Below are 11,938 nucleotides of genomic sequence, written 5' to 3' on the forward strand. Positions count from 1 at the left end.
TCTTTTTTCCTTTCTTTTTTCCTTTCTTTTTTCCTTTCTTTTTTCCTTTCTTTTTTCCTTTCTTTTTTCCTTTCTTTTTTCCTTTCTTTTTTCCTTTCTTTTTTCCTTTCTTTTTTCCTTTCTTTTTTCCTTTCTTTTTTCCTTTCTTTTTTCCTTTCTTTTTTCCTTTCTTTTTTCCTTTCTTTTTTCCTTTCTTTTTTCCTTTCTTTTTTCCTTTCTTTTTTCCTTTCTTTTTTCCTTTCTTTTTTCCTTTCTTTTTTCCTTTCTTTTTTCCTTTCTTTTTTCCTTTCTTTTTTCCTTTCTTTTTTCCTTTCTTTTTTCCTTTCTTTTTTCCTTTCTTTTTTCCTTTCTTTTTTCCTTTCTTTTTTCCTTTCTTTTTTCCTTTCTTTTTTCCTTTCTTTTTTCCTTTTCTTCTTTTATTTTTTCTTTTTTTCCTTTTTTTTTTTTCTTTTTCTTTTTTTTTCTTTTTAAAAGGAAAAAGAAAATTTCTTACAGCTTACTGCATTTGGGAAGCTCAATATGTCACTGTTGTCCAGCAGCAATTGATACATTTTCATAATGTTTCAGTTTGTAGTAGAAATATCAGGTGGTTGTTTTTGCCTCAGACTCCTCACTAAAATTACTGCTCTGGGAAATGAAAGATTTTGTCCACTTGAAGGAGGATGCCATAATGAAATTTTACCATAGCAGACTCTTTGGAATAGTATAAGTACTTCAGGCTGCAGGATTTTTCTGAGCAGTCTGTACCTGGCCCAGGTTACCAGAGAGGCCTTGTTCAGTAAGGCCCTTTAGGCCTGCTCCCAGCTACTCATGTTATCCATGTCTCAGCTTTTTCCCCCCTCTATTCTCATTTGGATAACCAGTTGTTTTACCCTGGAACAGTGTCAAAGCATTCATGGTACCGAGGAGGCATGTATTCTAGCAGCAGCAATCAAAATGTGACCACCGATAGTAGTGTCCCTTCAGAGCTGATGTCATGAAGCTGTCCTGCATGGAGATTTGTCTTGTAACTGAGCAGAGTTAGCATTTTCAGTGTTTTGACAGAGCTCAGAAATACCTGTATTCTCGGAGGATGAGATGTAGGGGGAGTTCTGTCAATCAAGATTTTTTTTAAGAGTTGATTTAGACATAAATATTACAAGACGTATCAGCATCTGTGTGGATTGCAGCATCCCAGTGTGGGCTTTATTTGATTCCTTAAAGCCCCCCTTTACAGGAATTGCATTGTGAATAATGCCTGGACTGGCTGTTCTTGCACAGGAAGACAGCTTCTCTAGGAGCAGGATTCTTTTTTGTCTTGTCTTGGCAACAGCAGAAAACAGTACCTGGAAAATGAGTCATATTTTGTCCGTGGATGTAAATGAATTAATCTTCAACCCAGAATTTAAAAAAATAACATTGCACAGCTGGCTTATTACCACTCATAAGTTATCGTCAATTCTTGATTATAGTTTTAGAGCTCTGCTAACAGTTTCTCCCCTTCCTGCTGGTAGAAAAGTATCAACTTTGAAACGAGGAAACAGATTAGAAAGTTGGAAGATCTTCTACTAACAGCCAGCTCTTTTAAATAGCCTGGATATTATTACTGCAGAGATTAATGATGACTTCTGATGGATGCCTCTGAACCATGCTGCTTTTTATCCAAGGAACAGGAGAAAAAATCCTGTCACTAACACGAGACACTTCCCTCCATCAAACTATATCGGGAAGATATTTTCTCTGTAAATATCTTTATCTGTATGCTACAACAGAGCCTAAACAATGACTCTTTCAAGCTGAAATCCTTGCATTCCTTCAAGTTATAAACTGTTCCATAGTGAGACATGTCTGTTCAGTATACTGGGACAAGTCTATACAACGTTTGGAGGTTTTTGTCTGCTCATTCTTCTTGTGACACTTGGATTTTTATTTTTGTTTTACTGGAGAAGAGGCATGTTTTTTTGAGTATTTGTCTCATAATCCAGTGGCATGAATACTGGATACGTTTTGAACTGAGAAAATTCCTGTTTCGCGTATCTAATCTATTCACATCTAATACGCTGCACTGAGCGTATTAGAAGAGAAATTGGCATCCTCTTCTGGATTTGAGAAAGCATAGTAAAAATTTGACACATCAAAATATAAACCAGGCGTTTAACTTCATCGTTAGAGAGTTATCTGGTCTGCATACTTCTGTATCATAGTGCCAAGACTCTCCTTCCTCTGACCACCTTCCCACACACAAAAAAACCATTTTATATTTGGCAGAAAATGAAATGAATAAAAAATAGTGACCATTTGGGCAACATGACAAAGATGTAAGAGTTCACGTATAACCTCACTGGTATGTTATCTGAGAAACACGCCATCTTTCACTTCAGGCAATTTGTTACTCACCTTCTTCTATTATTTCTGTCCAAACGATGACAGAGAAATCATGTTAATGCTGGTACATGAGTTTTCAAGGATTTTTTTCCATTTTATTTTACTCTTAAGTAAAAACAAAGTTAGTCTATGTACCTAAAATAAAAGTCTGGACTATGTGTTGTCTGTTTTACAGATACAAGTAAATCCATATGCAGCACTTCCCTGTTCTTAGACATGCGGCCATTTAAAAATAGTATTTGTACTATATAGGCTGCAGAGTATAACTGAACTGTCACCAGCTTAAAAGATTCCTCTTCCATAAGGAGGAAGAAGGGCTTCATACTCTGTTCTTGTTCCATGCATGTCATCGCATGAATGGTCAGAATATGGGTAAACCTTCCTGTTCAGCATAAGTGGTCTGGAAAGGAAGATTGTCTGCTTTGGAAAGGAGTTTGGGCTGGTCCTTCTCAAGTTCTGCACCTGGTAGTTCTCGATTCAATAAGTCCTGTACTGATGGTAGACTGTGACAAATTATTTGACAGTTCTTTCTTCGTAAGGCATATCTTCAAGGTGTTGTGTGAGTGCTCGGTCAACAGATCTGTTCACAGAATGTGTAGTTATCTTTTATTTACAGGAACCCAAATTAGAGCATGTGTCTGCTACACTGATCAGAAAGCTGTATCCTGATTTGCTTGTTCAAGAAACGAGAAAATGAATCAAAATCAATTCCAATCATACAGTTCCTACTTTAGGTCAAGTAGTTTTAATATTCAGGAGTAACTACCACTCCGTCCTTAGAAGAGTTCATTTGAGTTTTCTAATTGTAATTAACTTTGCTGCTCTTAAAATGAACTTACTACCATGTCATGAGATGACTGCTGTTAGATGTCACCTTGTTTTGTAAACGTTAAGAGAACATTAGTTCATACTAGATAGTGTACCACAAAACTCTTGAAAAAATAAGGTTTTTGAAAGAGATGTGATACCTTGCAAGACAGGTTTCCGTAAACAGGGAAAAATAAAATACATGTCCAAAGTCACATAAAAGCCTTTCTTGTAATCTGGTCCATTTCTTTTTAAGTCATCATTTGATGCACACTTAGCTCAGAAAAACGTAATGAGAACTATTAACACTATATTACTGTCATGATGATTGTTCTTCACTGTAAGATGGTGTAGATGATTCTGTGAAGTGTAAGATCCAAACAGTGTAAGGGTACTTGCACCAACTGCTGCTAATGTTTTTTAATACCCAGATTTTTCAGTATCCTGTGCAAGATTAGTTTGGCTCTTACTTGGTTCTTGTCTTATTTTCTATTATGTTGTTGTGGGTTGTTTTATTTTTTATTATTTTATTTTAATTTCCTTTGGAAATAACGAACGTAGCTGATTGCTTAAAAAGGAACTTCTTTTGACTCTTAATAATTATAAACTCATAAAATGAACAGTACTGACCTGTTTCAAACTGAATCATGTATCTGAAATTACTTTTTCAATTTAGATAGGTATTACAAATCCCATAGATCAAGAGAAGCTCCTGGATGCCATTAAAGAGCTGCAAGTGGAAGAAACAAGATTTAAAGACCTTCCTGAATTAGCAAATCTGGAAATCAGGTAATAACTGTGTTTCTAAGGAAAGTAAACTGCAGTGCAAACTATTTAAGGTGACTGCAGTATTTTCTATGGCGCGAAGCTTAGATTCTCTGGCATCTCATCCTATGCATAAACATTTGTGGGATGCCAGTTCGGGCATCACGAATGATAGTAGGTGCCTTTTGTGCAAAGGAAGTTCGAAGCAGCTTCCTGCTGTAGGAATCTTTTTATTGGTTACCTTGCCATCTTATGTCATTATTTTGGTCATCTCTGAGTGATGAATTCTTTATCTGTACCTCAGGCCTGCACTGCTGTGCACAAGTTCCAGTAGGTGTGTTAATATCAGATGACTTCTCTGGCTCCAGTCGTTCTTTAACTATCCTGATAAGCTTCAGTGAGCAGCTTTTTTATTTCTTTGTGGAACTGAGATCTTGCTCTCTTTGCTTACCCATCCTTCAAGAGCATTATTGACCCTTTCAAACTCTAAACAATATGGCCTGCATAATTCTCCATTGTGACTGTACATAGGACAGACTGTTAATACTGCTATCAAATATGAGAGTAAAATGTACTAAAAAAGTGTGGGAAGCAGAGATGTATGTTATTTCTGCATATGGGTTTAATTTTCAACTGATTAATTAAATTACTTTTCTGTGTCCATTTAAATCATGTAGATTTCTGGATATTTTCCTTGTTTTTCTAGAAACAGCATTAATAAATTGTATCTGTCTCCTAAACGCTCGTAGAACAGTTCCCATATGTACCACATGAAGAAAAACGAAGGCTGTAGTAAGGGTAGAGGTGTCTTAAGATTTCTTAAACCGTTTATTCTTCTGTTTTGTTGTGTGATTGTTTTATCCAGAAGGGAGCCGTGGACTTGGATTTAGATTCTGTGTTCCTATCTTCTTCCACATTACCTCCCAGAGCTATAGAATTGTTTCTGAAGAGTAAGGCCACCTGGATACTTTAAAAACGGACCTCAGCACAGAACTGTGGTTTGTCTTTCAGAAGCCTGAATTAGCTGTACTATCTTTGATTAGCTTGGAGAAGACTGCTTTGTTTCAGAGATGTGATACCATCCCCATGCTGTAGCTGCATCATGAGTTAGGTTATCTGCACTTGTTTTTTCTCTTCCTAGACCCATCACCACTTGCTTAGCATTGTCACCTTCTTTGCGTAGGACTTGTGACTCCTCTTTGCATCCAGTCTATTCATTACACAATTTTCTTCAGTCTAGATAATTGAGTGTAGTTCCTCTTTACAGTGTATGTATAGGAAAGTGCTTGCAGCCCACATCTTGTCTCTCAAGTAGTGGCTTGACAGCTCTCTGAGCTATTTCTTCCTTCTCCAAAAGGCTTGACAGACCTGTCTGCCTTGCATGGGGGCTATAAGGCTAAACTTGACATTGTGTTGTAAGTTGGACTGAAGAATGTGTTAGGGTTCAAATGCATTCTGTATATGTCGCCATCCATCCTCTGGAGGCAGCTGAATCACAATGACACCGTGCTTTAGCCCTCGTGTCATGATTCTGTCTACCATATTCTCCACTCCTGTTTAATCACTCTTAAATATTCTGATTGCTTCTGATGCTGGCAGCTTGCCTGTTTCTGTAACCATTACTGTGTTCATGCAGAAGTCTGCAGCCTTTTTGAGTTAGATTTTTGTGCAATGATACCAAGTTTGAACTGTGGGATGAGAGGACATGCAAGGCTCTTGAAATGGGAAGCTCTTGAAAGATTGAGGTGAGCTGTGAGATCCAGGTGTCTGTGTCCTAATGGTACTGCCTTCTTGTCTCTGAGATTTCTCTGTCAAAGCAAGTATTTATTTTCTTCCAAAAGAAAATTAAGGTGCAAACTAGTATGTGTGCTGCAAGACTGGAGAGCTGAAGTCTGGCACGCAGGAAGGTACAGAGCATCATAATATCCATGTTTTCTGGCAGCACGTGAGCTTTTCTTGTTAAAATAGAGGCTTTGCTGTTGAGGAAGCAGACTGGTCATCTGGGTGCCTGTGTCCAAGTTCAATTAAATGGAAAATTATTTTAATTCTTCATCAAGGAATCATTAGTTTCAGTTTAAGAAGAGCAGTTATAGCTTCACACGTTGTTTTTTGTTAGAAATGTGTGCTTTTTTAGATTGGGCAATAGCAAGTGGTATTCAGTTCACACATTCAAGCAGGACAGCTACGAAAGATTAAATGGGAAATAAGTGGAATAATAGAAAAAGTTACTATTCAGTGTGTGTATGGGATGGAAGCAAACACATAATGTCAGGTGCAGTCTTACACAGCAGTAACATGGTCATTGTATGGAATTCTTAGTACCACATGGTTTTGAAACCTATATAGATCTCTAAACAAGAAAATAATTGATTGAAGACTTAAGTACAAAAAATATGACAGCGCTTCAGTTCAGGCGGGTATTGCACAGCTTTCTAAAAAATGGCTTGACATGTATTTCAGGAATCTGACCTTGAGACGAAAATCATACTCTGTTTACCTGCTCTTATATAAAGATTTTACTTGCCATTTGTTCAAAGTCGTTCTGTGAGAAGGAAGATCAGTCATTAAGTCATAAAAAAACTAACATAGTAGAAAATGTTGAACTGATTGATGATAAACTCGCAGTCTGCCTCGCAGTGTTTTGCTGCTGATATTTTGACAGCCATTAATTCTTTCAAAAAGTGATTTTTTTTTAATGTTATTTTGGGTTCCAAATACTTCCAAATGGAAATAACGTCACTGCAGAGGGTACTTCTTAAAAATATTTTTTATGGAATTTCTATTTTTATAATAAAGAAATATGTGACACGATGGTGGAAAAATATTTACGGTGCTTTACCGTAGGAATTCTAGAGCTATTCTCAACAAAAATAATTCCTTTTGTGATAAGAAAGGTGCCATAACTGATTCTAGCTTGGTAATAAATTATCTTTCTAAGCAGAAGAAAGTTTTCTGAGTGTCTCAGTTGAAGAAACTTTTCTTACCTCCAGATGTGATTAGTTTGCTTAGTGTTTACTTTAAAATAATTGTTGTTATATTGTTCAGAGTTAAGTAGTAATTTAATTTATAAAAATAATAGGCTTTCTCATTTCCATTTCTTCATGTCCAACTCTGAACAATCCCTGTAGGGTAGCCTGTTCCAACTCCAAACTACAGACCAGGATACTCTTATTTCCCCCCCCATCTTCTCAAAAATATAAATACTCAGTCATAAATACTGCTATGTCTGTATAAAATTGACTCAGATGTCTGTTCCTGGTATTTCATGACTGTGATCTCTGTGCTCACGTGCACAGGAATAATGGTTATAATGCATTATGTCATACAAAACACCATTTGTAGCAGGTAATGAAATGTTTTCATTGGTATAAACAGGATTGAAAGTGAGAAATAGAAGTTGAGGTTAACAGAATGTTTCTCAAATGCTTTGGGTTGATAGTTCTCCAGTTTTGTGTGTAGCTAAATATTCCAGGTCATAATGATTTGTTGCCCTACCGAAATGGGAGGGAGGAGATGGAGGAGATTGCAAGGAGTATTGGTATGGTCAATCAAGGTGTGCGGCTTGCTAAGATGTTATATGTTAGTGTTTAACTACCCTGTGTTAAACAGACTGGACTTACTGTAATGAAATTGTGTGTCTGATTTGCTCAGTAGCCAGTGTTGAAAATGCATAGATGATATTTAGCTTGCAGGAAGACGTAACATTTTACAAATAATGGCATATGGTTTTATTTTGGTAGTGGAGATGAATGCCTCAAGTTTCTCCAGAAGTTAAATAAGGAGTGTAGTAACCTGATTGTTCCCGTGCAGACCATAAACAAATATTTCCTCGAAAATTCTCACAAGGTATTCAACAAAAGGGGAAAAGTGGTTTAGAGTTTGGGGGAATGGTGGTGTTCTGCCTTTGTAAAATGACTAACGTGCGTGCTAACCAACTGTCTTGCTTACTTCTACTTTAGCAGAACTGTCCGATGTTCTGTCTCTAATGTAAGGGGCTTTTGGGAAACATTTGTTTCAAAAAGTTGAATCACCCAATTAAAGAAGATAAATCTGCTTTGTGGTGCTTCTGCTGTTGGTACAAGTGATTCAAGTGACAAGTTTCCACAAGGGCTTGAAAAGAATAGTAGATCAATGTCATGGATAAATCATACGATGGAAACCTGACAGAAATGAAGTTATAAACTTTTTCTGACCCTGTCCTTTATGCTGCATCGACTTATGAGTATTAAGTTACGACGTACAATAATTGTGGCCAATAACTCTGCCTCCTAACAGATGGTACTGCAGTGGGCACCAACGGAAAGATATATTGAAGTTTGCAAAGACTTGATTTGCAATGTTGAAAAGCTGAGAGAAGAAGTGAAAAGACTGAATGAACTCGTGGCAAAGGTGGGTGTGAGGAGCGAGGCTGTTATTTATTCTATATAAGTTTCAATGTGTAGTACTGAATCATAGAATTACCCAGGTTGGAAAAGACCTTGAAGATCATCAAGTCCAACTGCAGCCTAACCAGTACCCTAAAAAGTGACTTGAAAGTGACGTTCATCATTGAATGTGTTTGATGCCTTGTTCTGCCAGCTGTAATCTGAACATTGCAGTTCCCACTCCCAGTCTGCATTTCCACCTTTACATAACAAAGTGAATTAACCTAAAATGTTCCAAGACTGTGTGGCGAGTCTCCAAAGGAAGGTGTAGTCCATCTTTTTCTTTATAAAACAGGAAATAATTGAGTGGGAAATATCCCTGTGCACTTGGACAGCCACTGTGGCATAAATGCCACTCAGAATGCTTCTTAATTAAGGAATCTTTTGTTTGGAATTATTGACTCTCAAGGAAGATAGTGCAGTTTTATGGATTGAATCAGAGGCATCCCAGATAACTTCACAGAGTGACAAAAGAAGAGGGCAGGAGAGGTCAAGGCGAGATGTTAGCACCGCATCAGTCATTCTCAGCCCAACACAGTGATACGCTCTTGTCAGGTGGGGTCATTTTAAGTAATAGGCCAGTAAAACGAATGGCTGCTGGGATAGAGTAAATGGAGCATCAGTGTCAGAAAGGAATCTGTTACTAAATGAAGCCATGTGGAACTCGAGCTTTGAGTATAATGCTCTAATGCAATTTCCTGTAGTTTAAGTAAATCTTAACGTAGTATAACAGCCTTCTCCTAATAAATCACTTAACACCAAATATATTTAAGAGGTTGCAATGGAGAATTTCTGGCTGTTTGTGTTCCTTAGTTTGCATATGCAGAAGTCAACTGCATGTATATATCTGCCTCTGGGTGCAGGCCAGTAGTAAGGCAGTGGAGTGGGCCTAAGTTTAGGCGCTACTTGCACTTACTCTCATATATACTTGAGATTTTGTAGCTGCCAAGATGTAGCATGGCAGCTCTGTACCCACTGCTAAACAGACAGTAAACATTAGCCTTCCAGTTATCTCAAAAATCTAATTCCTGTTCTATTAAAATACCGTAATGTTATTTATTTCACCGATGAAGACTTCAATACAAAACATTTTAGTATTTCTTAATTTATGGTGGACCACTTTTGAATCACTGTAGAGTTCTAAAACATTTATTAGGAAAAGTGTGAATTTAAATGAAACAGTGAAACCTCTTATATAGTAACGTGCTAATTCCCTTTATCTAAATCTTCAGTTGTAACAGGGCTGCTCTGTTAGTAATTATTTGCTGTATCAGCCTGTGATGGCAGAGGCAGATGGTGGTGGTGTGGCAGTAGAGGTTGAACCTTCCTGCCAATATCCCGTTACACGTTGTTGCTGTGTGACAGATGGCAGCAGCGGGGCGGTCTGACAGAATGGCATCTGACATGGAAGGGCGTATGAAGCAAAGCTGTGTCATTGAATTCCTCCATGTGGGGAAACATGGAACCCACTGACATTCATTGCTGCCTGTTGAGTGTTTATGGAGACCAAGCAGTGGATGTCGGCACAGCAAGGCAGTGCATTTCAGCAGTGGTGACTGTGGCAGTGGGCCTCCTCCACTGGTGCAGGCTGTTATGAGTGCAGCATACAGGCTTTTGTTCATTGCTAGTGAAAATGCACAGATGCTGGCAGTGATGGTGTTAAAAAATAGTATTTTGTAGCTGGGAATTTGCTCTATCGAATGTGGTTATTGTGCTCTGTGTTGCTTTGATAGTTTCTGTGGAAATAAATAGGAGGCATTACTTATTAAAATAATCTACATGCACTTGCTAAGCTTAGTCATAACAGTAATTCTTTGCAGTACGTGCTGAGTGCATGACATGCAATTTTTGAAAGTGGTGTTAAGGCCCAGTCCCGCAGTTAGAAAGGGACATTTCAGTCCTATGAATCCAGGGTGGTACTTTATCACATATCAATTATTTTATCACATACTTCAGAAACCTTCACGCTGACCTTTTCTGTTATGTTTTCTTCATGAACTCAACATCTGCCTCAGGACGAAGAGCGGAAGAGCGACGCCAGCCTAGTGGTGTTCCCAGCAAAAACACTCACCTTGGAAAAAAGACTAGTAAAAATGGGAGCTATAACATTGCTTGGGTTTGGCTTTTTCTTCTTTATAACTAAGTTAGCAGTAAAGAAAAGCTGAGTCTTTCAGTGCCATGAGTAACTTAGTTATGTTATACTTCTCAGCGTGTGTAGCAGAGCTGAATTTGTGTGAAAATCTGGGTAGTTTCATCATATACTGAAGGTAAATGTGACAGATCTGTTTTGATCTAGATGTAAAATGATTAAACACAGAATCTGTTTAATGTATCTTAATGTTTTAGATTCAAAGTTATTTCTGGTATAGACTATAGATACAAAATCTTATCAAAGCTGCTGGGTTGGTTTTTTTTGCCCTGAAGTTATAATTATTACATAATAATCACTAGTTTTTGGTTTAACTGTTGTTGAACTGTTACCTGTTCAGCTGTTGTTCACATAGGTACATGTAAGCAAGCAGTACTGTTGTTTATCTTGGATGCTTGTGTTTAAAATGGCAATGCGGGTGTGTTCTGCTTTATTTCTTTCTTTTTTAAACATTAAGCATCGTGTTGTTTTTATGTTGATGAAGTTCTTTTCCCAGGTATAGATTCTTATGGAAAAACTTCTTGGGGAGGTGCATTTGTCACAGCCACCGGACTGCAGATATCTTGTCTAAAAGTCACTTCTCATGAACTGTGCTGTCCACATTATGGCTGAGATGCATTTCCTCAGGTGTGATTGTATCAGCAGTTTTATCACTAAAAGGATTGTGTGAGAGCTACCTTGGGTGTTAGAGCATTTCCTTGCTATTGTAGCTGTGTTACGTCTCACAAGCTCGTTCACATTGTCTTTGCAACCAGTAGTTTATGCAGGTGGAATTGTTTCAGCCACTCGCTGGTGTGTGTGATGCAGCCTTCAGAGAGGATTCTGATCCTTAGCTTTGGTGTTCCTCACTTCTCCACTTCAGTGAAGATTTGCAAGTAGCTGCCACTCCAGAGCTGCATTTCCTACCTCTGCTACATGTCGCCTTTGGAGAATGTAACAAAAATGAATTCTTTTTCCCACAAATCTGAAAAAAATTATCCACTTGTTTGCGGACCTTTGAAGCTGACCTTGCAGGTGGTGCAGCTGAATAGGAAAGCTGCTCCAAAAAATAGATCTTTGAGCATTTAACTGAATTATTATAATGTGAATGATGTCATCAGTGTAAATTTACCTATGCAGGAGCAAGGGAGGGAGGGAATAATGCATAGTACTCATAAATGTTTTCTAGTTTGAGAGTTACAATAAACTACTCTGTGCAGGAATGAGCCACGGGTCTGAATGTTGCGCTGAGCTCCTGAATACATGAAGTCAGCAGATGACAGCTTAAATTCCAGATATCATCATTTTACTGCCATGCTTTTGTGTGTGCCAATTCATTGTATGTTTCTGTCAGATCACCTCATGGATCTAAAAAGAGAAACCGGAATACAGAGAGGGCAGCTTTCTTATGTTCCTATTAGGTTGTATTAAAAAACCAACCCAAAATGTA

At 37.8% G+C, this 11,938-nt stretch overlaps 1 protein-coding gene across 2 annotated transcripts in view; it reads left to right on the forward strand.

Annotated features, from left to right (window-relative positions):
* Positions 1-11,938, forward strand: part of ASZ1 (ankyrin repeat, SAM and basic leucine zipper domain containing 1) — a 32,896-nt gene extending 20,958 nt beyond the window's left edge. For both annotated transcript variants that reach the window (XM_015853560.3, XM_015853549.3), the window contains exons 10-13: positions 3,848-3,960; positions 7,677-7,782; positions 8,212-8,325; positions 10,376-11,938. In XM_015853560.3, coding sequence (XP_015709046.2) covers positions 3,848-3,960; positions 7,677-7,782; positions 8,212-8,325; positions 10,376-10,525 — 483 coding nt within the window. In that variant the 3' untranslated portion in view covers positions 10,526-11,938. The remainder of the gene's footprint in view (positions 1-3,847; positions 3,961-7,676; positions 7,783-8,211; positions 8,326-10,375) is intronic.

Source organism: Coturnix japonica, chromosome 1 (assembly GCF_054131305.1).
Source record: "Coturnix japonica strain WE chromosome 1, WE-NBRP24, whole genome shotgun sequence".
NCBI classification, from domain to species: Eukaryota; Metazoa; Chordata; class Aves; order Galliformes; family Phasianidae; genus Coturnix; species Coturnix japonica.